This window comes from Eschrichtius robustus, chromosome 13 (genome assembly GCF_028021215.1).
Source record: "Eschrichtius robustus isolate mEscRob2 chromosome 13, mEscRob2.pri, whole genome shotgun sequence".
Taxonomy (NCBI): domain Eukaryota; kingdom Metazoa; phylum Chordata; class Mammalia; order Artiodactyla; family Eschrichtiidae; genus Eschrichtius; species Eschrichtius robustus.
The window spans coordinates 31,271,558-31,298,572 of record NC_090836.1 but is presented as its reverse complement, the minus strand read 5'-3'; the positions used below and the strand labels follow the sequence as shown (position 1 = coordinate 31,298,572).

The following is a 27,015-nucleotide window of genomic DNA, read 5'->3' as shown; positions in this document are numbered from 1 at the left end:
ATTTTGTTGAAAGATTTTTCTGCATCTATTGAGATGATCATATGGTTTTATTCTTCAATTTGTTAATATGGTGTATCACATTCATTGATTTGAGTATACTGAAGAATCCTTGCATCCCTGGGATAAATCCCACTTGATCATGGTGTATGATCCCTTTAATGTGTTGTTGAATTCTGTTTGCTAGTATTTTGTTGAGGATTTTTGCATCTATATTTATCAGTGATATTGGTGTGTAATTTTCTTTTTTTGTAGTATCTTTGTCTGGTTTTGGTATCAGGTTGATGGTGGCCTCATAGAATGAGTTTGGGAGTGTTCCTTCCTCTGCAATTTTTTGGAAGAGTTTGAGAAGGATGGGTGTTAGCTCTTCTCTAAATGTTTGATAGAATTCACCTGTGAAGCCATCCGGCCCTGGACTTTTGTTTGTTGGAAGATTTTTAATCACAGTTTCAATTTCAGTGCTTGTGATTTGTCTGTTCATATTTTCTATTTCTTCCTGGTTCAGTCTTGGAAGATTATACCTTTCTAAGAATTTGTCCATTCCTTCCAGGTTGTCCATTTTATTGGCATAGAGTTGATTGTTGTAGTCTCTTAGGATGCTTTGTATTTCTGTGGTGTCTGTTGTAACTTCTCCTTTTTCATTTCTAATTTTATTGATTTGAGTCCTCTCCCTCTTTTTCTTGATGAGTCTGGCTAATGGTTTATCAATTTTGTTTATCTTCTCAAAGAACCAGCTTTTAGTTTTATTGATCTTTGCTATTGTTTTCTGTGTTTCTGTTTCATTTATTTCTGCTCTGATCTTTATGATTTCTTTCCTTCTGCTAACTTTGGGTTTTGTTTGTTCTTCTTTTTCTAACTCCTTTAGGTGAAAGGTTAGATTGTTTATTTCAGATTTTTTTTGTTTCTTTAGGTAGGCTTGTATTGCTATAAACTTCCCTCTTAGAACTGCTTTTACTGCATCCCACAGGTTTTGGATTGTCATGTTATCGTTGTAATTTGTCCCTAGGTATTTTCTGATTTCCTCTTTGATTTCTTCAGGGATCTCTTGGATATTTAGTAATGTATTGTTTAGCCTCCATTTTTTTGTGTTTTTTACGGTTTTTTCCCTGTAATTGATTTCTAATCTCATAGTGTTGTGATCAGAAAAGATGCTTGATATGATTTCAATTTTCTTAAATTTACTGAAGCTTGATTTGTGACCCAAGCTGTGATCTATCCTGTAGAATGTTCCGTACGCACTTGAGAAGTGTAATCTGCTGTTTTTGGATGGAATGCCCTATAAATGTCAATTAAATCTATGTGGTCTATTGTGTCATTTAAAGCTTGTGTTTTCTTATTAATTTTCATTTTGGATGATCTCTCCATTGGTGTAAGTGAGGTGTTAAAGTCCACCACTATTATTGTGTTACTGTCAATTTCCTCTTTTATAGCTGTTAGCAGTTGCCTTATGTATTGAGGTCCTCCTATATTGGGTGCATATATATTTATAATTGTTATATCTTATTCTTGGATTCATCCCTTGATCATTATATAGTGTCCTTCCTTGTCTCTTGTAACATGGTTTATTTTAAAGTCTATTTTATCTGATATGAGTATTGCTACTCTGGCTTTCTTTTGTTTTCCATTTGCATGGAATATCTTTTTCCATCCCTCACTTTCAGTCTGTATGTGTCCCTAGGTCTAAAGTGGGTCTCTTGTAGACAGCATATATATGGGTCTTGTTTTTGTATCCATTCAACGAACCTATGTCTTTTGGTTGGAGCATTTAATCCATTTACGTTTAAGGTAATTATTGATATGTATGTTCCTATGACCAATTCTCAATTGTTTTGGGTTTGTTTTTGTAGGTCCTTTTCTTCTCTTGTGTTTCCCACTTAGAGAAGTTCCTTTAGCATTTGTTCTACAGCTGGTTTGGTGGTGCTGAATTGTCTTAGCTTTTGCTTGTCTGTAAAGCTTTTGATTTCTCCATAGAATCTGAATAAGATCCTTGCCAGGTAGTGTAATCTTGGTTGTAGGTTCTTCCCTTTCATCACTTTAAATATGTCATGCCACTCCCTTCTGGCTTGTAGAGTTTCTGCTGAGAGATCAGCTGTTAACCGTATGGGAGTTCCCTTGTATGTTATTTGTTGTTTTTCCCTTGTTGCTTTTAATAATTTTTCTTTGTCTTTAATTTTTGTCAATTTGATGACTATGTGTTTTGGCATGTTTCTCCTTGGGTTTCTCCTGCCTGGGATTCTTTGCACTTCCTGGACTTAGATGGCTATTTTCCATGTTAGGGGAGTTTTCGACTATAATCTCTTCAAATATTTTCTCGGGTCGTTTCTTTCTCTCTTCTCCTTCTTGTACCCCTATAATGCGAATGTTGTTGCATTTAATGTTGTCCCAGAGGCCTCTTAGGCTGTCTTCATTTCTTTTCATTCTTTTTCCTTTATTCTGTTCCACTGCAGTGAATTCCACCATCCTGTCTTTCAGGTCACTTATCTGTTCTTCTGCCTCAGTTATTCTGCTATTGATTCCTTCTAGTGTAGTTTTCATTTCAGTTATTGTATTGTTCATCTCTGTTTGTTTGTTCTTTAATTCTTCTAGGTCTTTGTTAAACATTCCTTACATCTTCTCGATCTTTGGCTCCATTCTTTTTCCGAGGTCCTGGATCATCTACACTATCATTATTCTGAATTCTTTTTCTGGAAGGTTGCCTATCTCCACTTCATTTAGTTGTTTTTCTGGGGTTTTATCTTGTTCCTTCATCTGGTACATAGCCCTCTGCCTTTTCATCTTGCCTATCTTTCTGTGAATGTGGTTTTTGTTCCACAGGCTGCAGGATTGTAGTTGTTTTTGCTTCTGCTGTCTGCCCTCTAAGACAAGATATTTCTGTATATTAATTTTGTATACTGCATCTTTACCAAATTCATTTATGAGCTCTAGTATATTTCTGGAAGAATCTTTATGGTTTTCTATGTATAGTATCATGTCATCTGTAAAGAATTACAGTTTTACATCTTCCTTTCCAATTTGGATCCATTTTATTTGTTTTCCTTGTCTGAATGCCATGGCTAGCACTTCCAAAACTATGTTGAATAAAAGTGGCGAAACTGGACATCCTGTCTGGTTCTTGATCTTAGAGGAAATGCGTTCAGCCTTTCACCATTGAGTGTGATGTTAGTTGTAGGCTTGTCATGTATGGCCTTTATTATGTTGAGGTCTGTTCCCTCTCTGCACACTTTCTGGAGATTTTTTATCATAATTGGGTGTTGAATTTTGTCAGAAGGTTTTTCTGCATTTATTTAGATGATTATTTGGTTTTTATTCTTTAATTTATTAATGTGGTGTATCACACTGATAGATTTGTGGAAAATGATAAGTCCTTGCATTCCTGGGATCAATCCAACTAAATCATGGTGAATGATCCTTTTAATTGTATTGTTGGATTCAGATTGCTAGCATTTTGTTGAGGATTTTTGCACCTATGTTCATCAGTGATATTGGCCTGTAATTTTTTTTGTATGTGGTATCTGTCTGGTTTTGGTATCAGGGTGATGGTGGTCTCATAGAATGAGTATGGGACTGTTTCTTCCTCTGCATTTTTTTTGGAGTAGTTTCAGAAGGATAGGTGTTAACTCTTCTCTAAATGTTTGAAGAATTCACCTGTGAAGCCATCCGGTCCTGGGTTGTTTCTTTGTTGGGCGTTTTTTAATCACAGTTTCAACAGCAATACTTGTTCTTGGCCTGTTCGTATTTTCTATTTCTTCATGGTTCAGTCTTGGGAGATTGTACAATACCTTTCTAAGAATTTGTACATTTCTTCCATGTTGTCCATTTTATTGGCATATAGTTGTCTGTAGTAGTCTCTTTGACCTTTGCATTTCTGTGGTGCTTGTTGTAACTTCTCCTTATTCATTTGTAATTTTATTGATTTGAGCTCCTTCCCTTTTTTTCTTGACGAATCTGGCTAAAGGTTTATCAATTTTGTTTATCTTTTTCAAAGAACCAGCTTTTAGTTTCATTGTTCTCTGCTATTGTTGTCTTCATGTCTATTTCACTTATTTCTGCTCTGATCTTTATGATTTCTTTCCATCTACTAACTTTGGGTTTTGTTTGTTTTTCTTTCTCTAGTTGCTTTAGGTGTAAGGTTAAGTAATTTGTGATTTTTCTTGTTTCCTGATGTAAGATTGTATTGATATGAACTTCCGTCTTAGAACTGCTTTTGCTCTGTCCCATAGGTTTTGGATTGTAATGCTTTTATTTTCATTTCTCTATAGGTATTGTTAGATTTCCTCTTTGATTTCTTCAGCAATACATTGTATGTTTAGCATAATATTTAGCTTCCATGTGTTTGTGTTTCTTACAGTTTTTTTCTTATAGTTGATTTCTGATCTCATACCGTTGTGGTGGGAAAAAAACGCTTGATGTGTTTTCAATTTTCTTAAATTTACTGAGGCTCAGTTTGTGGCCCAGCATGTGATCAATCCTGGAGAATGTTCCATATCCACTTGAGAAGAATGTGTATGCTGCTGCTTTTGCATGGAATGCTCTATAAATATCAATCAAGGCCATCTGGTCTAATGTGTCATTTAAAGCTTGTGTTTCCTTATCGATTTTCTGTCTGGATGATCTATCCATTGATGAAAGTGGCATGATAATGTCCCACACTATTGTGTTACTGTCGATTTCTCCTTTTTTGGCTGTTAGTATTTGCCTTTATATTGAGGTGCTCCTGTGTTGGATGCATATATATTTATAATTGTTATATCTTTTTGGATTGATTCCTTGATCATTATGTAGTGTCCTTTCTTGTCTCTTCTAAGAGTCTTTATTTTAAAGTCTATTTTCTCTGATATGTGTATTGCTAATCCAGCTTTCTTTTGATTTCCATTTGCATGAAAATCTTTTTCCATCCCCTCACTTTCAGTCTGTATGTGTCCCTATATCTAAAGTGGGTCTCTTGTGGACAATATATATGCAGGTTTTGTTTTTTTATCCATTCAGCCAGTTTGTATCTTTTGGTTGGAGCATTTAATCAGTTTATGTTTAAGGTAATTATTGTATGTGTGTTCTTATTGCCATTTTGTTAATTGTTTCAGATTTGTTTTTATAGGTCTTTTTTTCTTACCTTCCTCTTTTGTTCTGTTCTCTTGTGATTTGTTGACTAACCTCAGCGTTGTGTTTGGATTCCTTCTTCTTCTTTGTGTGTGTTTCTATTGCTGATTTTCAGTTTGTGCTTACCATAAGGTTTTGATATAGCAGTCTATATACAAACAAGATTGTTTTATGTTGCTGCTTTTAATTTCAAATGCATTCCCAAGATTGTCCTTTTGTGCTCTCCCCCAATTGCTGCTTTTGGTATCATATTTGTGTGTAGATGATTTCCTACCTTTACCGTATATTTGCCTTTACCAGTGAGCTTTTCCGTTTGTAATTTACTTTTTTGTATTAGTGGACTTTTCTTTTCCACTTAGAGAAGTTCCTTTAGCATTTATTGCAAAGCTGGTCTCTTGGTGTTGAATTCTATTAGCTTTTGCTTGTCTGTAAAGCTTTTCATTTCTCTGTTGAATCTGAATGAGAGCCTGGCTGGGTAGAGTATTTTTGGTTGTAGGTTCTTCCCTTTCATCACTTTAAATATATCATGCCACTCTTTTCTGGTCTGCAGAGTATCTGCTGAGAAATCAGCTGATAACCTTATTGGAGTTCCCTTGTACGTTATTTGTTGCTTTTTCCTTGTTGCTTTTAATATTTTTTCTTTCCTTTAATTTTTGTCAACTTGATTACTCCATGTCTCAGCACGTTATTCCTTGGGTTTATCCTGCCTGAGACTCTCTGCACTTCCTGGACTTGGGTGACTGTTTCCTTTCCCTTGTTAGGGACGTTTTCAGCTATTATGTCTTCAAATTATTTTCTCAAGTCCTTTCTCTGTCTCTTCTCATTCTGGGACCCATATAATGTGAATGTTGGTGCATTTAATGTTGTTTCAGGGGAGTCATATACTGTCTTCATTCCTTTTCATTCTTTTTTCTTTATTATGTTCCACAGCCATGTTTTCCACTATTCTGTCATCCAGCTCACTTATCCATTCCTCTGCCTCAGTCATTCTGCTATTGATTCCTTCTAGTGTATTTTTCATTTCAGTTATTGTATTGTTCATCTCTGTTTGTTTTTTACTTCTTCTGGGTATTTGTTAAACATTTCTTCTGTCTTCTCAATTTTGTGTCTCCATTCCTTTTCTGAGATCTTGGATTATCTTCACTATCATTACTTATGTTGTTCCTTCATCTGAGACATATTCCTCTGCTATCTCACTTCCACAGTCTGCAGGATTGTAGTTCTTCTTGCTTCTGCTGTCTGCCTCCTGGTGGATGAGGCTTTCCAAGAGGCTTGTGCAGGCTTCCTGGTGGGAGGGACTGGTTCCTGCCCACTGATGTATGGAGCTGAGTCTTGTCCCTCTGATGGTCATGGCTGAGCTAAGGAAAAATTTAAGAAGCCTGTCTGCTGATGGGTGCGGCTGTGCTCCCTCCCTGTTTGTTGTTTGGCCTGAGGTATCCCAGCACTGGATCCTACAGATTGTTGGGTGTGACTAGGTCTTGGGGAAGAAATGGCAGCCTCCAGGGGGGCTCATGCCAATGAGTACTCCCCAGAAGTACCCCTGTTAGTGGCCCTGGAGTGAGCTGCAGCCACCCCAACCTCTGCAGGAGACCCTCCAATCCTAGAAGGTTAGTTTGGCCTAATCTCTTATGAGGTCACTGCTTTTTTTCTGGACCCTGTTGTGCACAAGACCTTGTGTGTTTCCTCCAAGAGTGGAGTTTCTGTTTCCCTCAGTCCTGTGGAATTCCTGCAATTAAACCCTTCTGTTCTTCAAAGCCAGATTCTCTGGGGGTTCCTCCTCCCATTGCCAGACCCCCAGGCTGGGAACCCTGATGTGGGGCTCAGGACGTTCACTGCTGTGGGAGAACTTCTGTGGTATAATTATTTTCCAGTTTGTGGGTCGCCCACCCGGCGGGTGTGGGATTTGATTTTATCACAATTGTGCCCCTCCTACTTTCTCATTGTGGCTTCTTCTTTTTCTTTGGATGTAATGTATCCTGTTTGGTAGGTTCCAGCATTTTTTGTCAGTGATTGTTCAGCAATTAGTTTTGATTTTGGTGTTTTTGTAAGAAGAGGTGAGCTCACGTCCTTCTACACTGCCACCTTGAGCTATTTTTTGCCATTTTAATTACAGTGTGTCTTGCTGTGGACCCCTTTAAGTTCATCTTGTTTCAGACTCTCTGTGCTTTTCGGTCCTGGATGTCTGTTTCCTTTCCACGTTAGGGAAGTTTGAGGCTATTATTTCTTCAATGAATTTATCTGCCTGCTTATCTCTCTCCTTTTCTTCTAGAACCCCTCTAGTGTAAATGTTAGTACACTTGGTGCTGTCCCAGAAATCTCTTAAATTGTCCTCATTTTTTTTAAATCTTTTTTTTTCTTTTTTTCTTTTCAGCTTGGATGATTTTCACGATTTCTTCTAGTTTCCTGATTTTTTCCTCTTTACCATCTAATCTACCATTGAATCCTTCTAGTGATTTTTTAATTTCAGTTATATTCTTCAGCTTTGTTTGGTTCTTTATATTTTCCAATTCTTTATAACCTTCTCACTGTGTTCATACATTCTTCTCCCAAATTTGTTGAGCATCTTTACGATCATTACTTTGAACTCTCCTTGGTAATATTCCTTATTTCCAGTTCATTTATTTCTTTTTCTGAGGTTTTATTTTATTCCTTCATTTGGAATATATTCTTCTATCTCTTCATTTTGTCTAATTCTCTATGTGAATTTCTATGTTTAGGTAGGTTGCTTATGTTTCTCAGTCTTGGAGAAGTGGCTTTATGTTGGAGACATCCTATTGAGCACAGCAGCATACTTCCCTCTGGTCACCAGACATATCACTCTAATGGAGCCCCCTATATGGGCAGTGTAGGCCCTTCTCTTGTGTCAGTGTCAGCTACTGTGGGATGCTGGTAAACGTGGCTGACTCTTGCCATGGTTGGCTGCCAGATCCTGCCTTATGTCATGACTGGTGGCCTGCTGGTGGGTGCAGTTGGGTTCCAATGCTGGTGACTGTGTGGCCTGGGAGTTCTCAGGGTTGGTGCTAGCTGCTGGTGGTGGGTGGATGTCCTGGTCCTCTGGCTGATGGACCTGGGAAGGCTCAGTTCAAATCCAGGCAGGTTTGGGCCCACTTATTGGAGAGGCAAGTCCCAGAGTGTCTAATTGCAGGACACTGACAGGGGGAGGGGTCGTTGCAGTGGAGGGCTCCTGTCTGCCCACTAGGGGGCAGGGCTGAATTTGAGGCAGCTGCCTGCAAGGCCCAGGGAGCCCAAAGCTGGTGCCAGTCTACTAGTAGGCTACTCCAGCATATTGGTAACCACGTTTTCAAGTAATCAATGGCTACATTTCACTAATGTCTCCCTTATTGGACAGTGCAGCTTTATACACTGTATCTGGAATATATTCTTAAAATATGTAAATAGGAAACATATACTAACCATTAGCAAGGTTATCTATGGATAGTGTGATTAAATACCCTTTTATTTACTTTTTTATGTGTTACCTTATCCTCAAGAATTTTACCATGAGCTCTTAAGAAAAGATGTCAACCAAACGTATAGAAATACCAACATTATAAATAAATCAATTTGACATACCAACTTGCCACTTCTACAGTGTGACTAGATATTCCTAATCCAATTCATACCTTTTTATCTCTGGGGTTGAGAGATAGATGATTAAGTCAACAAGCAGAGATTTTACCTCTGGGACAGATACGCAATGGAGGATACCTAACAAAGGATTCTATCTAGAAAATCTTTGGCAATAAATACAAATATTGGTAATAATAGTTTGATTAGCTGTTAATAGAAAATGTGGTGTCTTTTTATTGAGTTAGTATCTATTATTTTCTTTCAATTAAATCCAGAAAAATCTGGTTGCTTCAGATGAGCTTGGGAAGAGCGGATGAGTGGAATTCTATATTCCAAGTATAGATGCTTAATTAACTGTGAGTGAGCTGGCAGAAGTTAAACTGGCTCCTAGATCACTCATTTGTTCCAAATTTCAAATTCATCTTTATAGAAAATATATATTAAGTTTTTTTCTTACTCGTTTAATTAATATATATTGTACGCTCATTTTACTAGTTCTAGTGACAAAAACATCAAAAGCATATTTAAAGTCAATCTGTATTTTCCCTACATAGGATTCTAGATCTTATTTTAAAGTTGAGCAATAACAAAGAGGAAACTTTTAATAGCACTTTATTCCCCATAAAACATAAGGTAACAGCTGTTTTACTGCTGATCATTTTAAGTTCCTCTGAATCTTAGGATCTCTGTGGATCCTCAGTGTTTGTCCTTAAAATGAAAAATTTTATGTTTCTGTTATATTCAAAACATTGAAGAATAATTTCTTTAATGAGGCTTTTGGCCAAGGAACAGTCTCCTGATGAAAGAAAGCAGAGTTTTCAAAAGCATTTTGAGAGACTGACATTTGTGTACATAAGATATTCAATCATTCAACTCTGAAGCAGCTCAGCATTGTTTTCATCATTTTTGTTATTTCATAGTATACTTTGACCTATCTTCCAGTTTGCAATTTTGTAAAAAATTAGTGTGAAAAAATACAGCTTATTTATATTATAGTATGCATAAGAAATGTGTTGAGGTTTCCAAGGAAGAAAAGGCAAAAAAAGCATTACCTCTTTTCCTAAGTCATGGCAATCATTTTTGACCTCCAATTTACTGGATAAAATATTGCATTGATTTATATATTCGTGGCTTCAGGTAACTTTACCATCTACATCCACAAAGATTTTTGATCCATATTCAAAAGGTTTTACCTTTGCTTACACTGAAGAATATTTTCCACATATCTGTGATGACCTTAAGTGACATCACCATTCTCTAGAAAACCTTGATCTTTTTCTGTAATCAGGATCAAAATATATTGAAATTTTCTTATTGCCAGAAACATTGTGGACCATTTACAGCAGTGGTCTCAACTGAAGGCTTGCATGAGAATCCCCTGGAGAGCTTTTCTCAAAATAGGATCTTTGCAGATTCTACTTCAGAAGGCTTGGGGTGCAGTCTAAAGGTTTGTTTTTTGAAAAAACTCCCCAGGTCATGCTGATGCACATTTGGGTTGAAAACCATTTTAGAAAATCATTCTGGAATAGGATAATAAAAAACCTCAGATGGTGAAACTGTTATTTTTTTCTGAGATTTGGAACAGAAGGTCAATACAATTAAACCATGTTTATGGATATAATGGACTTGGTTTTGGACTTGGTGAATTTAAAATTCTAATATTAGCTTTTGCTTAGTCTTGATGATACTCCAAATGTAAACCTATTTTATAGTCTCAATCAGATAATACTAAAACTCTCCTGATGATCTCATGCCAGAGGAATGAGAACATTTCAGATGACATCAACCTATTTCTGTTGTGCTTTCTTACACATGGCTCAGCTCTCTCTTCCTAACAGATTCAGATATTTCCAAGTCCTGACTAGGTTTTATCCAGTTTCTCTTTATCGCTCCCAAGAATGTGCTGATAAAGATTTTGCCATTTACAGTATTTCCTTTTCTCTTTCCCACCCTCAATTCCTGTTTTCAAAATTATATATCACAGTGGAGATGTGTATCAGGCTATTAGAACTATGAGACTAGGGAATTGGAGAGATGTTTGAATATAAATTAAAGGTATAAATTGGAGAACCCTCTACTTTAAAAATTTATTTGGAACAATTTAAGTATATGTGATTGCTTCATGAGAGTTTTGGGAGAAAATTCTGCAGAGCTGGCCATAAAGGTCTTACAGTTAAACGAAACTTCTGGTTGTGAGAATGAAGACTTTTTGTTAGTAATGATGCTTGTCCTTTATACAATAGAATGATTATTGGTATGTAATGTTCACCCACTGTTTTCTCTGATTCTAAGCACGAAGACAATTTGAGATTTTGTGTTAACATGTGTTGTGTAGCTCTATGTTTCTCAATCACCTATTAGTGTTCCAAATACACATGAAACTAAATTTAGCAATAAGTAAATCCTGTAAAAAACAGTTTATTAAAATTTGACAACTGAGAAGTTCACTACAGACATGAACTTGCCAAATACATTTATTTTGTAATAATTTTAATATTCCATTGAAATTGGCTAGTCAGAAAGAGAGAGATAAAAGAGATAGGCAAGAGAGAATATGAATGGGAAAGAAAGAGTATTGTGGTGTGGTCTTTTTGTTGTATAAATTTCTCTTATAGAATACTTTGATAATTCAATTTCATGATTATTATTTATAAGAGTTTTAATTTTAATTTAATAGTCTAAGCAATTGTACATATTCCCTCTCAATTATAAAAAGAAATCCCCAAAAGGAACATTATTATTGTTCTTTTTCTTTTTTAGATATGAAAATTAAGGCTCAGAATGTGGAAATGACTTGTCTATTTTATATGACTATTAGGTAGTCATAGCTTTCAAAGCAAACTACTGTTTATTCCTCTGACATAACTGCCTTTCTAAGTGCTGCTTTTATCTCCCATCATCTTAGTGTAGGAAAAATGGAACATGATATTCAGAAGTCCACAATCTTTCCCTTGAAGCACAGGTTCTTACTTTTAGCATTTGATGGTAACTATAACAGGCATAACCTGAAAGAATTAAAACAAGACAAAAATAATATTTTAGCCATTTATTCATGTTATAGTCAAATCACACTTAAAATGCAAATTGTATTGATCTGAAGGAAAACTAAGACACAGAATATTGTCACTACCAGTGAAAACTTAGCTTTGGTAAATGTTCAGATATATTTGAGAACTTGGTGTTATTTATTTATTTTTAAAAGTTTTTAACCAAATGACTGAGCTGAGCTTCCTAAAAGATACTTAATGTCCTGAAGTTTGATTCACTGCTCTCCTACATCAAGCATTTCTACTCTGTTTTTGATATTTAAACTCTGATGTTCAGTTATGATATTCTTAGTTCCAACCTGCTTGGGTGCATAGTTTTGGTACTCATAATTTCTAATTTGTGCCTATACATGCAAGTTGAAGATGGGAAAACAAAAACTGCAAAATAGGTTTTATTTAAAGTATACAGATAGTTGTGTATTTATATTATCTAAGTAATTGCTTCAATTATCCACTTCATTAGAAATGGAAGACACAACTTTCTTTTGTATGCACATTTTATAATGTTTTGAATCATTTCTGCGTTATAGTTTAAGCCATGTATTATAGTCCACATTAAGATTTATGTTACTAAAAATTAGCGACATTTTAATATTATGCTAGCACCACATAAAATTTCCATCTTTGGCATTGCACTCAATTTGACACGATCAAAGAATATCTGAAAATAAGCCATTCTCTTGCATTTTTCTTATTTATTCCGTGTGTATATTTAAACAGATTAAATGTAATTGTTTGGCATTAAGATTCAGTTAGAGGGAGTACTCAGTAACTATATTGTGAGTAGTAAATAAGGTCCTTAAAAAGAACTAAATTTGGTATCACAATTTCTCCTATATATAATATGTATTATGTAATGTTTCTAAGGAAGTGAAAATAATCTGGATTATTAACTTTCGAATTTCAGGTTAATTATATATATGGCATGTATTAATTACAATCATATATGCAACACTAAGGGGTGTTGCAGAATTATTTGCAAACTTTTTCAGAAGCAAGTCTTCTAAATCTTGAGATTGATACATACTTGAAATAAAATTTTATAAACATATGAAAATATATGTATATTTAATGATCATGCTACTTAAGTTGCTTGATTTACTAGAATCATTCTATGATTATGACTCTGGAATAGAGATACAATACTTGTTAACTCATATTTTTTGGCCTTAATTTGTGGTTTTATCTGTAGAACAGAATAAACATACAAACTAGAGAAGAATTTTTTGATGTGCAGTTTTCCCTATGGTTTATATTTAAAGTGAATTCAAAATTGGAATATTTATTTAGATCTATATAAAAATATTCTTATATTTAAATCTTCACACATTCATAATGCCCATTTGAAGCCATTGCTCTCTAAATAGTTCTTGATTGTTATTTTACTAACTGTATAGAATAAGATATTTAATATGTAAAAAGAGTTGAGCATATATGCACTTTATATTACATGCTAATATATTTGTATATATAGAGCATAGTTTAAACAAGCAAGCCAATGGAATGTATGTATTGTAAATTTATACTTTAACCTCTCAAATTAATTTTAACATATATTGAGATTATGCATTTATGGCCATTTTCTAATATAGTACCTTTCTTCCAAGAACCCAAAACATTTTTCTGGTATTCTGTTCAGAACAACTCAAGTTAATCAATTAAACTTTTTTTCTGAAGTGTATGAGAAAGTATATTTTATGATTTTGAGGGGTGAAAAATTTTACTAAGAAGCCTAATGACTTAACCAGAGTCAGTAGAACCCAAAGGTAGAACCAATAGGAAAACATTATTTTTATTGAGTTGCATGGATAGTTCTTTGATTTCCACTAGAAAATTCACAGGTTTTTAGGTTGGGTTTTAAGCACAAGGTTCCTACTATGCTTAGTATTAAAGAAGAAGAGCTTCTACAAATACGGATTATCCATCTAAAAGTACTCACTCAGTACTTTTAATGTTGATTAATGTCTTAGATCTGTATCTCTCGGAAACTCAAGTATTCTGAAATTTTGCTTCATAGTCTTCTGGAGCCTCATATAGTTTAAAATATATTAATTTATTCAAGCTTCTAACCAAAAAAAAAACTTTTATGAGGTATATTATCTTATTTCCATATTCTAATACTTTGAAGATATTTACACTGTTAAAACCATTATCATAAAAATTACACTGCTCAAAAACATATACAGAATTATTAGAGCCACCCAAAATACCTAAAAAGTTTGTTTCTCCATAAGTAGTATAAGAAAATAATATTCATTTAGAGAAGTGGAAAGAATAGTTATATAGGTATTCAAAAAGACCTTATAAATCTTGAATGGTGATAAGTAGTTATTATTTTTGTATTAATGTGAAGTATATTAATATAAAAATAAGCACACAACTTCCTGTAGCTGAAACTCTTTCAAATCTGCAAGTTCTGAGCTGCCACATGAGATCTATGCCAAGGATTACAGTAAACTCTGTCAGCTTTAAAAGTGAAATTTCACCAAAGTGAGATAATCATTTTTTAAATTTATAACAGGTACATTTTTTACTACCAATGCCTGGTCTACACAGCACAAAATAAAAGTAGATTTTGTTAATTACTTGGTTTTATTTGAGATAAATATTTTATTTATTTGAGATAAGTATTTGAGAATTACTTGGTTTTATTTGAGATAAATATTCTAGGCAATTTGGATGACTGCTTTCAGGCTTGAATTATCTGAATTATCTATACATGTTAATTAGAAACTACAACAGCAATAATTCATACTTTTCTACTGCATAAACACACTTTTTTTTTAGTTTGTAAGCCTGTTAAATCTGAAACCTTGACACTGATCAAAGAAAGCTCTCCAAAATGCATTTTCCCCATAGGTTTGAAAGAACTTCAATAGCAAATTTACTTTAATTTCCTCATCTTTGTGACTTACCATTTGCAGTTGATCTCTCTTGTCTCTTTTGGAGTACCTCAGCCTGTCAGGAAGGTAATGGACAGTATGGAGACTGGTGGCCAGAGAGAGCATCCTTCCACAAGTAAGGATGGCAAGGGAGCTAGAACACTTATGTTTGTTGGCAACTCTGGCAGCACTGTAGGAAAAAGTGTCCCTACATATAGAATAGAAAAGATATGCCAGAGGCGAAGAAGGGATTGTTCGCCACTGAAAAGGCGAACCATAGGTAGCAGTGGTTTGTAGTGTGCAACTTGCCAGCTTTTGCTACTTCAGGCTGGGATTTGTGTGTTGTGTGTGTGTGTGTTTATTACTCCTGTCAGGTTTTTTCGCTTGCACTTTCCTATCAGTACGAACCTTGGTTAGAGAAATGATAGAATCCCTGTGTTCCAGTCTTAAACATTGTGGGAAAGCAAGACAAGTTAAGATGATATAATTATCTCTTAAAGACATTACAGTAGTAGTCAATGCTTACAGAGAATAAACAAAGCTAGCAATATTATAGCAAATCTAGATAGATGAGCAAATAGATTTATCTATGAACTCAGGCAAGTTTGAGTGAAAAAAGTAATACATAAATTAAGTACTAATCTATGAGCACTAACCCAGAAATATACCAGTGTGTTAGCAAACAATTTATAAAAGCATATGCTACATAGCTAAAATAACATTTTTTAAACTATGAATTGAGCCTATCTTCTTATGACTGGTGTTTGTATGCTTTTTTTTTAGTCTTGAATAAAGGTTACAGTAGGTTTCCTAAGTACAAATGAGTTCCATTCCAAGACCACATTCGTAAGTCCAATTTGTTAATAAGTCCAACAAATTTAGCCTAGGTACCCAACTAACACAATCGGCTATATAGTACTGTATTGTAATAGGTTTATAATACTTTTCACACAAATAATACATAAAGAACAAACAAACACAAAGAAATAAAGAAAACATTTTTAATCTTACAGTACAGTAACTTGAAAAATACAGTAATACGATACAACAGCTGGCATACAGGGGCTGGCATCAAGTGAACAGGCAAGAAGAGTTACTGAGGGGAGGAGGGAGAAGAGTTGGGAGATGATATAGCTGAGGGATCTTCAGCAATAGGAGATGGAGGGCAAGCTTCAATTTCATTCACGTTTGCATCTTTGAAAGTTTGCAACTTGAAGGTTCATATGTAGGGGACTTACTGTATTAATATGCTGGAGAGGAAGTGATTACTTTGAATTGCATTTATTTGGGCATAAACCAATGACAAAGAAAGACTAAGAAGCTACAAAAGCATGGAATCTCATTTTTTTTAAAACTTTGATTTTAAAATCATCAACATCAAATTTATTATTATTTTATGTTAATACTGCTTATGTTCCATTTGTTTTGTTTGGTTTTGCTTTGCTTATTATAGTAATACTGATTATTTTTATTAATTCTCATTAGTCTGAAAAAAATAACATTCACTGACTGATAGTGTATATTTTAGAAACGGGATACTGAATCACACAGACATTTCTTTCCAGAGATTAACGCTCAAGCTAAAGATTAGAATTCAATCACTTTGAAATTACAGAGAAAAGTATGTGACATGCATAACATAAGTATTTAAAAATCCACAAAATTGGGGACTTCCCTGGTTGCACAGTGGTAAAGAATCCGCCTGCTAATGCAAGGTACAAGGGTTCGAGCCCTGGTCTGGGAAGATCTCACATGCTGCGGAGCAACTAAGCCTGTGCACCACAACTACTGAGCCTGAGTGGTGCAACTACTGAAGCCCACGTGCCTACAGCCCGTGCTCCGCTAAAAGAGAAGCAACCGCAATGAGAAGCCCACGCACTGCAACAAAGAGTAACCTCCATTCGCTGCAACTAGAGAAAGCCTGCACGCAGCAACAGACCCAACCCAACCAAAAATAAATAAATAAAAAATATATTTTTTAAATAAATTAATTAATTAAATTAAAAATAAAAATCCATAAAATTGGAGAAGATTTTTACTTCAGATGTTATCTCAGTTAACTTCCTAATTCATATAATTGTAGAAAAATATCCAAAGGTGCTGTAGAGCTAAAGAAACTCCATCCTGCCTTATAATGAATTAAATGGCATTTGTGAAACTGTTGCTAGGTAAAAGTTATTTTACATTAAGAATTTTTGGCTTTAGATATGACACACTTTTATTTGATTAGGCAAATTTGAATTTGAATGAGGAGTTTTTGCTTGACAATATTTTGGTGCATTAAACTTATTAGAGGCAATAGAAAAAAATTGAAGGTAATTATCTTTCAGAAGTTAGACTTTATGTGTAGTTAAAATTTACAGATACACATGCAGTTTAAATAATCTAACATTGTAAATAATGTATATAATATAAAATACACTTTAAAAATACGTATATAGCATATATTTTTTTAAAAATTGGAGTACTTAAGCATACAATTTTGGTTTCAATCTGATAAATCATCATAAAGAACAGTTCCTTTATTATGGCATATATCATTTGCTATATCTAAACCACATTAAAAATATTGTCTTTATCTTAGAAAATGTGGTTTGTCTAACTCTTTGTGTAGATAAAAAATAAGTGAAAATAAAGTTAATAAGCAAAATATTAAGTAATAATAAGTGAAATATAAACTTACTAAAATGTATGATTATGTAGATGTAACATTATATATGATTATATAAAATTTTATATATATTTACACCCAAAAGGAAATGAAGACTTATTTTATATATATATGGTATTTATATCTTTTAAAATTTCTGCCTGTATTAGAAATGGATCAAGGAGCAGGTGTTAATAAGACTGATAAAATTAGCCTATTCCTCCTGGGAATTGTTAATATTTGAGGGTGATATCTGTTTCCTTCTTGGAGGCTCAGAAGTGTTGTTGTAATCTACAGAAGGAGCAAAGAAAATGTAAACCTTTTGAAATTACTTAAAATTTCAACAAAACTGGAGATAAATGAAAACTTCTACATTGAATACATTCATATATATCTTATATATAATAATTTCTACCAGTAAAAATAAACCAGGACATTACAAAGAAAAAAATTACTTTTGTCAGAATGTGCTGATAATCTGTGTTTACTGGGGCAATTAATTAAGAATCATGATAGTTCTGTAGATTTAAATATAGACCAACTCATAACTGAGGAATAGTTAAAGAAATATTTCTGACTTTTTAAAGTAAACTAAATTCTCTGTCAGGATTTGAGGAAGTTACAAGAAAAAAAAGACTTGATTTTGTTGAAATTTTAAGAATCAGTGAGGGCCAGTGTCATCTCATTAATAAAAACATTCCTAAATGCTGAAAAGTTGGGTCAAAGTCAAAAGCTTTGACTAGAAGGAAAGCAAAAAAAAAAAAAAAAGCAAAATCAGGGACAGCTGATATGCTATTGTTATCGGGACTTATAAAGACTTTTTGTGGTGATCATGGGAAATCACAAATCCCATGGTACATTTTACTTGTCATTATGGAATTAATAACTTGGTTTCAAATAGGAAATATCCTGCCAATTTTTGTGCTGAAATCTTTTCAGCATCCCAATTAGAGAAATTATCTTTAATATACAGTTTGTTTACAAATCCTCATTTGAGACATTCTTTAATGCACACCTGAAACATGTCACACTCCAAAAAAGAGGTATGCTTAATGAATTAAGCATTCTTACATCAGACCAGTACAAGCCACAGGTATATGTGTAACTCCCAAATGTCAATTCATAAGCCTGTTACATCTTCAAAGGGTTATTTTGATTAAAGCTTCTTTAAAACTATACATATAAGTGTCTAGAGTCATATTACTTACTAATCAGAAAAATTATTTTAGTAATGTCTTTTATAAGGAATTAAACACCTTTCACAGAAAGAATTCAAATGAATTATCTAGGATTATTTTCAAAACAGTAAATAGACATTGCCTCCAATTTTTAGGTGAAGATGTAAAGACCTCAAAGTGACTGATTTACTCAAGACAACATGATGATAGAGAGAGGGATGAGATGGATTCAGTATGTATTTGTCATTTGTACCTACGTGCAAAAATTAGTTTAATGACTGAGAGGAAAATAAGCATCATCTATTCTGCCCAAAGCAGGTTGATCTTTAGGAAGATCATTGGAAACACCAAGCAAAGGCAATATTCTCGTCTCTTTTTTTCTATGTCTTTGGTGTGATTATGTGAGTGCATTTCTATGAGAAAATAACAGTTATCAGCATTACCCTCAGAGTTGTTTCAAATAAATAGAGTACCAATGGCTAATATGTTTTGCACTTGTGCCATTCTTTTGGGCTAAATAAAATTCATGAGAGGCAAAATTGTTAATATTACTGGCAAGGTAAGATTACAGCATGACTATGATATTAACTTGAGTATCTTTGCAACATTCAAAAATTCCCATTGGTTACCAGGCACTGAAGTAGGTGCTGGGAATACTGAGATGAAATTATCATCTTTCTTACCTTCAAGTATGTTATAAAAACTAAGAGGGGAGATATATAAACAGCTGTTATACAATATAGGAAATATGATGATAGAGAGAATTGGGTTTTTTTTAAACAAAGAGGAAGAGCATAAAGCAGGAAAGATTTCTTAGAGGAGATAATAGCTAAGCAGTAGAGTAAAAGATAAGTGAAACAAGATGCCAAAAGTAGGGGAAGATGGACACTTTGTTAAGTAGGGACTGTCCTACATGTTTCAGATATAAATATGAATATACATAATACCCATTTTCCACTATTAATAGAGCATAGAAATGATATTCAGATTTTATTCAAAAATTTAATCACTTTACTCAAACAAGGCATTTTAGAGGCAAGTTACTACCTATAATATTAATCAATTTGCTCTCAATATTGGTTTATTTCCTCAGATTTTAAATAACATATATCAATTATAAAAATTTTTTGGAAAAACATTAGAGATGTAAATGGACACAAATCAGATCAACCACCCTGCAGTAAACTTTATTTTGTAAATGCAGTCAGAGAGCTTGAGACTTATAACATAGAATAATTATTTTAGTTACAATTAAATTAACAGGAAATAGCAAAGCAGTATTATTGAATCTCAAGGAAATTGTTGGTTGTAATTTATTATCAAAGTACTATTCATCATATTTATCTGTATAGTGAGAATTGTTTCAACATTACAGTATTGACAGTTGTGAACAGATAAAAATATTAAATTACTTTTCTTTCTTTTAATCTCAGTAGAATCTACTAATGGTTGATGATGGGAAAAAATAATTATAAGAATAAATCAGTGAAAACCACCTTCAATACTTACTTTAAAGTACTTACCTATGATTTAATATATAATATTTGAAGAACAGCAGTTGACAAGGGAAACTAAAAATTCTCATGCATTTCAAGAGATCTATGACAAAATTGACCTGAGAATTATTCACTTATCCACCCAGGTTCTTCAGATGTATTCTTGAGACAAAGCACCTTATGTCTAGGCTTGGCTATTTCATTGCTATTGCCACTTATGTTTATGATCTTATGACAAATCATCACTTCTTGATCATCCATTTATCTGTATCTGAATAAATGCAATGATGTGTTTTCTGTATGTCACAGAAATCTTGGAGCATGAAATGTAATTTGTGACTCAGTACATTTTCTCCTCTACAGCACAAGGATGGCATTGCATTTGTATGACATGCAAATTAAGTGTTTTATGCAAAATAATCATCTTGAACAAGATTCAGAAGGGGGAACGAGTATTTTATTCATTCTTTCATTTATTTATGTTCTGTCTTATTCTGAAAAGATCCAAGGAAGCTTATAATTAGACATAGTGAACTAAACTGTGTGAGGAAATTGAAGCAAAGGGAAAATAAGAGTAAGATATCCGAAAAGGTTGCTGAGGATTCCTAGCACATGATGAAAACATATCCTGCTAGAGATGTGCCACAAATTTGGCTTAAGCTCTTTTAACAACCAACTTCAGAGACAAAAATATCCGTTTCATGATAAACAGGGTCTTTTCAGAATAGGAAACACGAGCAGCACAGATTCCTAGCACTGAGACCAAAGAGAATTGTACCCCTTTGTTAATCACTCAACTCTGCAGAGTAACAAATTTAACAAGAACAAAACAGAACTAAATGTTCAAAAACTGCTTCTTAGAAAGTTTCACCATGACTTCAGCATGGCATGTCAGTGTGCAGTTGAGGAAACCTGACCATTGCACTTGGGTCCAGATTTGCCACTGTGTTGGACAGACTTTATCCAGATGGATGTATTACATGTTCTTGAGATGTGGTTGAGTAATTGCATAATTAATCTCAATTGAGTAATGGAAACCAGTAACTATTGCTTCTCTCAACCAAGTTCTTGATTAGTATTGAGTGGCAGGAGGCCTAAACATTGAATTTAAACAATGAAACCAAACAGAATTTACACAGTCAGAAAACTACCATGAGGGCATAAATGATCCAGCCATTTTCTAAGCCGTCAATATTAGGTTCCTACCACAAGTGTGGTGAGCTCTGGTTATACAAGCCTTGTCCACACTTACCAGTATCAAAGTGTTGTGTTTGAAGTGCTTTAATAGAACATTTTCTCGGTGACTATTACTTAAGTTATATAAAACACGCATAACAATGGAAGAGGATAAGTTCTAAGCAGAATTTCCATAACTCAGAATTTTTAAGATTTCTGTGAACGATATCACAGTTATAAGCTTGCACTTCTAAAAGTCAAAGAGAATTATTTTATTTATAAGAAATGTGTAGCACAAAAGTACTGTTTTGTAATTTTCCCTGTGTAAATTGAAAGAGTGAATACTGGGGTTTGGATTCACAAATGCAAAAATGCAAATATATTTGGTTACAGTCTTCAATGCTCTTTCCTTTTATCATTTTCATGTGTGTAGATCTGCTTTTGAAAGTTAAATCTAAAAGAGGTCAAGGTGATACTGGGGTAAAGAGGAATGCCCTGTATAGACTATTGTCATAAATGTACAAGATCTTTAAGATAAGGGAGAACTGGAAGGCTGGATATCTGAGTTTTGTCTTAATTTTAAAAATATATTTTTTTATTGCAAAAACGCTTCTTAAATTAATAGCAGCAAGTTTTTCTTTGAAATCCCAGCTTTAGCAATCAGTATTTATTGGCTAGCCACAATTTGCTTGTAGCTTGTTACTGGTCATCAGGTCTATGGAAGGTTTATGGATTTTAGTGAATCACAGTTAAGCATAAACCTGCCTGGAGTTTGGGGAAAATATCCATTTTTATGGTAATAAACACCTCACATTTGCAAGCAAGTGGGCCAAGCTTAAACTCTTATGATACAAATAGCAGTGACAACACCCCCTATGTTTGTTTTATTACTTCAGCTCCCACAGTCTTTATCTTCTTCCTCTGATGCATTACATTTCACCACTGCACCAAATACCAGCATTTTATGTTTATTTCTCAGCAGTGTGTGTTCAACCTAGTGCTGACTATTAAATTACTGCAGAGTAGTAGAATACAAGTCCCTTCTAAACTGGTGAATGCATAACATCTGTTTTACAGTTGCATAAGCCAGCCTCAGTAATCACATTGGTAAGGATTTTATAGTGAGAATTAACATATGCTTTCTCAATCCTTACCCTTCCACACCTAAACTAAGAAGGCACCTGTAGAAGTTCTGCTTTCTGAGAAGGCAGTGATGATTGCTTTAATGTAAAGAAGTTTAGAATAACCATGTTTGGTATTAACAATGTACTTTAAAATTATTAGTATAAGGCTTGGCGAATATTCTCTATGTTAATGTTTAAAAATAGTGTCCCTTTTAAAAATAGTGTCCTATTACATCCTGGTCATAGAAAAGTTTGAAGATTTTGTATATTATATTTGTGATTATCGATATGGATAATAATAAATTTTTGAGTGTCTTAAACTTTCATCCTAATTAATAGTTAATCATTTGGATAGCATAGATGATGAAATGCTTTTGAGATATGAGTTATTAAACCTAATATACCTATTTGAAATATTAACATTGGTGGGATAAATTAAATATTTTTTGAATACTAACAAAATGTAATCTTGGGTATACATAACAATTAAAGAACAATGAAATTATGTATCAGTGTGTTTTAAATTATCATGTTAAGTTATGTTCATAATAATATCAAGCATTTTTCATGATTAAACTATATTTTTTAAAGCTTTAAAACATAATTAACAGTTGTATGAAAACTAATACTATGTATATTTTTCCCCTTAATTTTAGTCATGATTTCATTGGAGAATTTACAACAAGCTATAGGGAACTTTCTAGAGGGCAATCACAGTTCAATATATATGAGGTAAGAGGAGTTTTATTTTATTATTTTCTCTGGAATAAGTATATTTATTCTTTTAAGGAATAGGTTTTTACAAAAGATAATTGCCAAAGGTTACCAATATGTGTAAGAATCTTTAAACTTATTGAGCAGATTGGTTTTTGAGATTAAATAATAGTATTTCTCTTCAAATCATGTGGTCTTTCGAATCTACTTTGAGTGATTTAAAAATTCTTGCCTATGAAACGTTTTCTTATTTTAAAAACATTCAATATAGATACAAGTTTATTCTTCCTTGAGCTTCAGCCTTTATATTTTGCCTTCCTAAGCTCTTCCTCAATCCTTTTTTAATAAAAATAGAAAAATCTGCTGTGTCGGCATGGTGTTATATAACAAGTCGTTTTTTTGCTTAGTATGTTTGAGCATCTTAACTGTTATTTAGATGAAGACTGAAGGAAATGAGAAAGTATGATTCAGTCATTAAAGAAATCCAAGTTATTAAAGCAAACACACTAGTTATTTCTGCCTTAAACCTATCTTGCCAGTTAACTGCCAGATACGTGTTGAGCATAAGGTATGTTCTAGCACTGTTAATCCTTGAACTTTGTTATCTGTACATTCTCTGTGACTTTTTTTAAAGACTTTTTTGATGTGGACCATTTTTAAAATCTTTACTGAATTTGTTACAATATTGCTTCTGTTTTATGTTTTGGATTTTTTACCCTGAGGCATGTAAGATCTTATCTCCCCAACCAGGGATCAAACCCGCACCCCTTGCATTGGAAGGTGAACTCTTAACCACTGGACCGCCAGGAATTTCCCTCTGTGATTTTTTAAATTTAATATGCATCATTAGCAAAGGAGAATATCTCAGTACTTAGTCAATAATGATAACTGTTTCCTTCCAGACTGACACTATTTGACACTAAAATTGACCTCCTTTAAGTTAAGAGTGGAGGAATCTCCTTCTCCTATCACCTTTTTACTAGGCTAAAGCAGTTGTATTCCATGCATTTATTAGTTTATGAATAAAATATTTATGACATGACTTCTATATTCCACACTCTATATTAGGCCCCAAGGATGCAGCAATGAATGAAAATTTCACTGTCTAATGGGAGAGACAAACACGTAAAATGCATTTAGATTATCTTGATAGGTGCTATATATACCTAGTTGACTACGAGATATCTAGAGAGGGGTGCAGCAAGCTTATCCCAAGAAAGCTACCCAGGCAAAGACAAAGTTGGAGTAATGGATCAATTTTTCTGTCTGGGTCTTTCGGGGACAGAATATTAATGCTCTAAATAGACAGTAGAAGTAATATAAGACAGGTTGACTTATATGGATGCCTGTTTTTTCTCCAAACCCTCAAGGCTGAGGAGAAACAACACATGCATACTAGTCCTCCTTGTACTTAGAACTCATTTACTGACAGTCACATAATGCTCCAGAGATCAATTATTTTGAGTTTCCTTAGCTTTAAAATGTCTTCTTCTCTTTGGATCTCTCTTATCTGACAAAGCTTGCTTAACGAGATTGGTGTCGCATCTGATGTTATGACAAAGAAGCTTAGTAACAATTATTCCTTATTAAATACCTGCATGGATATTTGTGCCACAACTTCAAATAAAAATGTGTTCTTATTATTCATATTATCAGTAGAAGAGATCAGTCTGAAGAAAATCTGGAGGAACATTCTGTGTTATGTCTAAGTAGATTTAGAATTTCGATGAACAGCTAGCTCTTGGTCCAATACATTGAAACTTCATTTTCTGCACACATGTAAGGGATTCAGTTTTGTTGAGGCAACCATGGAAATTTTCAACCATTATTCCTTCAAATATTCTTTCTGCCCCTTTCACTCTCCCTTCTCCTTTTGATACTCCCAGTATATGTATATATATATATATATATATATATATATATATATATATATATATATATATATATATATATATATATATATATGTATGTATATATGTTGTTATGCTTGATCATATCTCACAGATTCATATTTTTTCTTTTCTTTCTTAAACTAGAAAATCTCAACTGACCCATCTTCAAGATCACTCATTATTTCTTCTGCCAGCTCAAATGTTCTATTTAGCTCCTCTAGCAAATTTTTCATTTGTTACTGTGCTTTTTAAGTTGAGAATTTCTATTTGGTTCTTTTTAATAATTTTGACCTACTTATTGATTTTTCTATTTGGTGAGACATTGTTTCATACTTTATTTCTTTATATATAGCTTCTTTAGTTTTTTAAACATATTTATAGTAGCTGATTTAAATAATTTATTAAATAAATCCCGTATCTACAATTTCCCAGGGGCAGTTTCTATTGATTGCTTTTTTCCTATATATGGGTCATACTTTCTTGTTTCTATGCATGTCCTGTATTTTTGGTTGTTGTTGAATGTTGGAAAGTTTTAAAAAATATAATATAGTAACACTGGAGATCAGATCCCCTGCTTTTCCGGGATTTGTTGTTGTTGCTGTTTGTTTGTTTAGTTACTTTCCTGGAGTACTTCTGTAAAGTCTTTCTTCTTTGCTGTGTGGGTCATTTCAGCCTGTGCCTGGTTAGCTAGTGCTCAACACATGATTTGACAGAGATTTGTGTATGTTGGTGCACTTCTTATATGCTCCAAGTATAAAATTCTGCCTTGGCTTTTACTTGCTGTTTAAACAGATACTCAAAGTCAGCCAGAGTTGAAGGATTAGGGCTTCCTCAAGGTCTTCCCTGGCCATGCATACAGTCCTGCATAAGCATTTGGTCTTCTAGATCCCCAGCAATATGCCAGAGCTTTAAAAAACTTCCTACTTGAGATCAGATCAAGAAGGTGGAGGAGTAGGACATGGAGCTTACATTCTCTCACAAATTACATCAAAAATACATCTACATGTGGAGCAATTCTCATAGAACATCTACTGAATTCTGGCAGAAGACCTCAGACTTCCAAAAAGGCAAGAAAATCTCTGGATAAGGCAAAAGAAAAAAGAGAAAAAAAAAAAAAAAAGAGAGAGAGAAAGGAATCAGGACAGAGCCTGTGCTCCTGGGAAGGATCTGTGAAAAGGTGAAGTTTTCCACACACTGGGAAGTCCCCTTACTGGCAAGGAGATCAGCAGGGACAGAGGGAGAGCTTTGGAGCCTCAGAGGAGAACACAGCAACCGGTTTACAGAGGGCAAAGTGCAAAGAGACCTGCACACATGGTCAGTGCCACCCACCCAGCACTCCCCAGCCTGAGACACTCATCGCTGGGGCAGGTGGGGGCTGTGTGCTGAGGCTTGGGCTTTGGTGGTCAGACCCGGGGGAGAAGACTGGGGTTGGCTGCATGGAGACAGCCTGAGGGGGGTAGAGTGTGGTGTGAGAGGAGGCCTGGGCCCACCAGAGAGGGAGGGTGCTATTGTTGGGGGTCATGCAAGGAGAGGGGTGGGCCCGCCATAGGAGCTTCTTTCTCCACACACACTCTCAGGTGGCAGGGCACCACGTACATGAGCTGCAGGGGTAGGTACAAGCCTCCACTGCCATCTCGGACTCCAGAGGCAGGTGCAGACCACTGCCAAGGGTCCTGTAACAGGGAGCCAACCACTGCTTCTGCTTTCCTGGGAGCATGCACAGCCCACCACTGCCACAGAGGGTCCTGTGACTGGGCACCAACTGCTGCGCCAGATTCCCTGGGAAGGTGCATGACCCACCATGGCTGCCAAGGGTCCCACAACCCAGAGCCAACCTCTGCCTCCACCTTCCTGGGAGCCTACATGAGCCACGTGCCTGCACACCCCTTATCAAGGGGAAAATGGCCAGCGCACACTGAGGAAAGAGATGGCAAGCATCCAAACCAAAAACAGCCCTCATAACAAAAAAATATTAAACCCATACAAGCTATGCAGGGAGGCTCCTGTATATAAATAGCCCTCCAATACTACAGTAGATAGCTGTTTCCCTTAAACTCACAGAGAAAGAGAAATATAAGCAAAATGAAGAAGCAGAGGAACCACTCCCATTAAAAGCCCAAGAGAATTCCCCTGAAGGAACAAACAATGAAACAGATCTCTTCAGTCTAATAGACACCAAGTTCAAAAAGGAG

General features: G+C 34.5%; 1 protein-coding gene across 4 annotated transcripts in view; it reads left to right on the top strand.

Annotated features, from left to right (window-relative positions):
* The window catches only part of CPNE8 (copine 8), a 294,890-nt gene that overhangs the window by 190,369 nt on the left and 77,506 nt on the right, over nt 1–27,015 (top strand). For all 4 annotated transcript variants that reach the window (XM_068561317.1, XM_068561314.1, XM_068561318.1 and 1 more), the window contains one exon: nt 22,874–22,949. In XM_068561317.1, the coding sequence (XP_068417418.1) occupies nt 22,874–22,949 (76 nt within the window). The remainder of the gene's footprint in view (nt 1–22,873; nt 22,950–27,015) is intronic.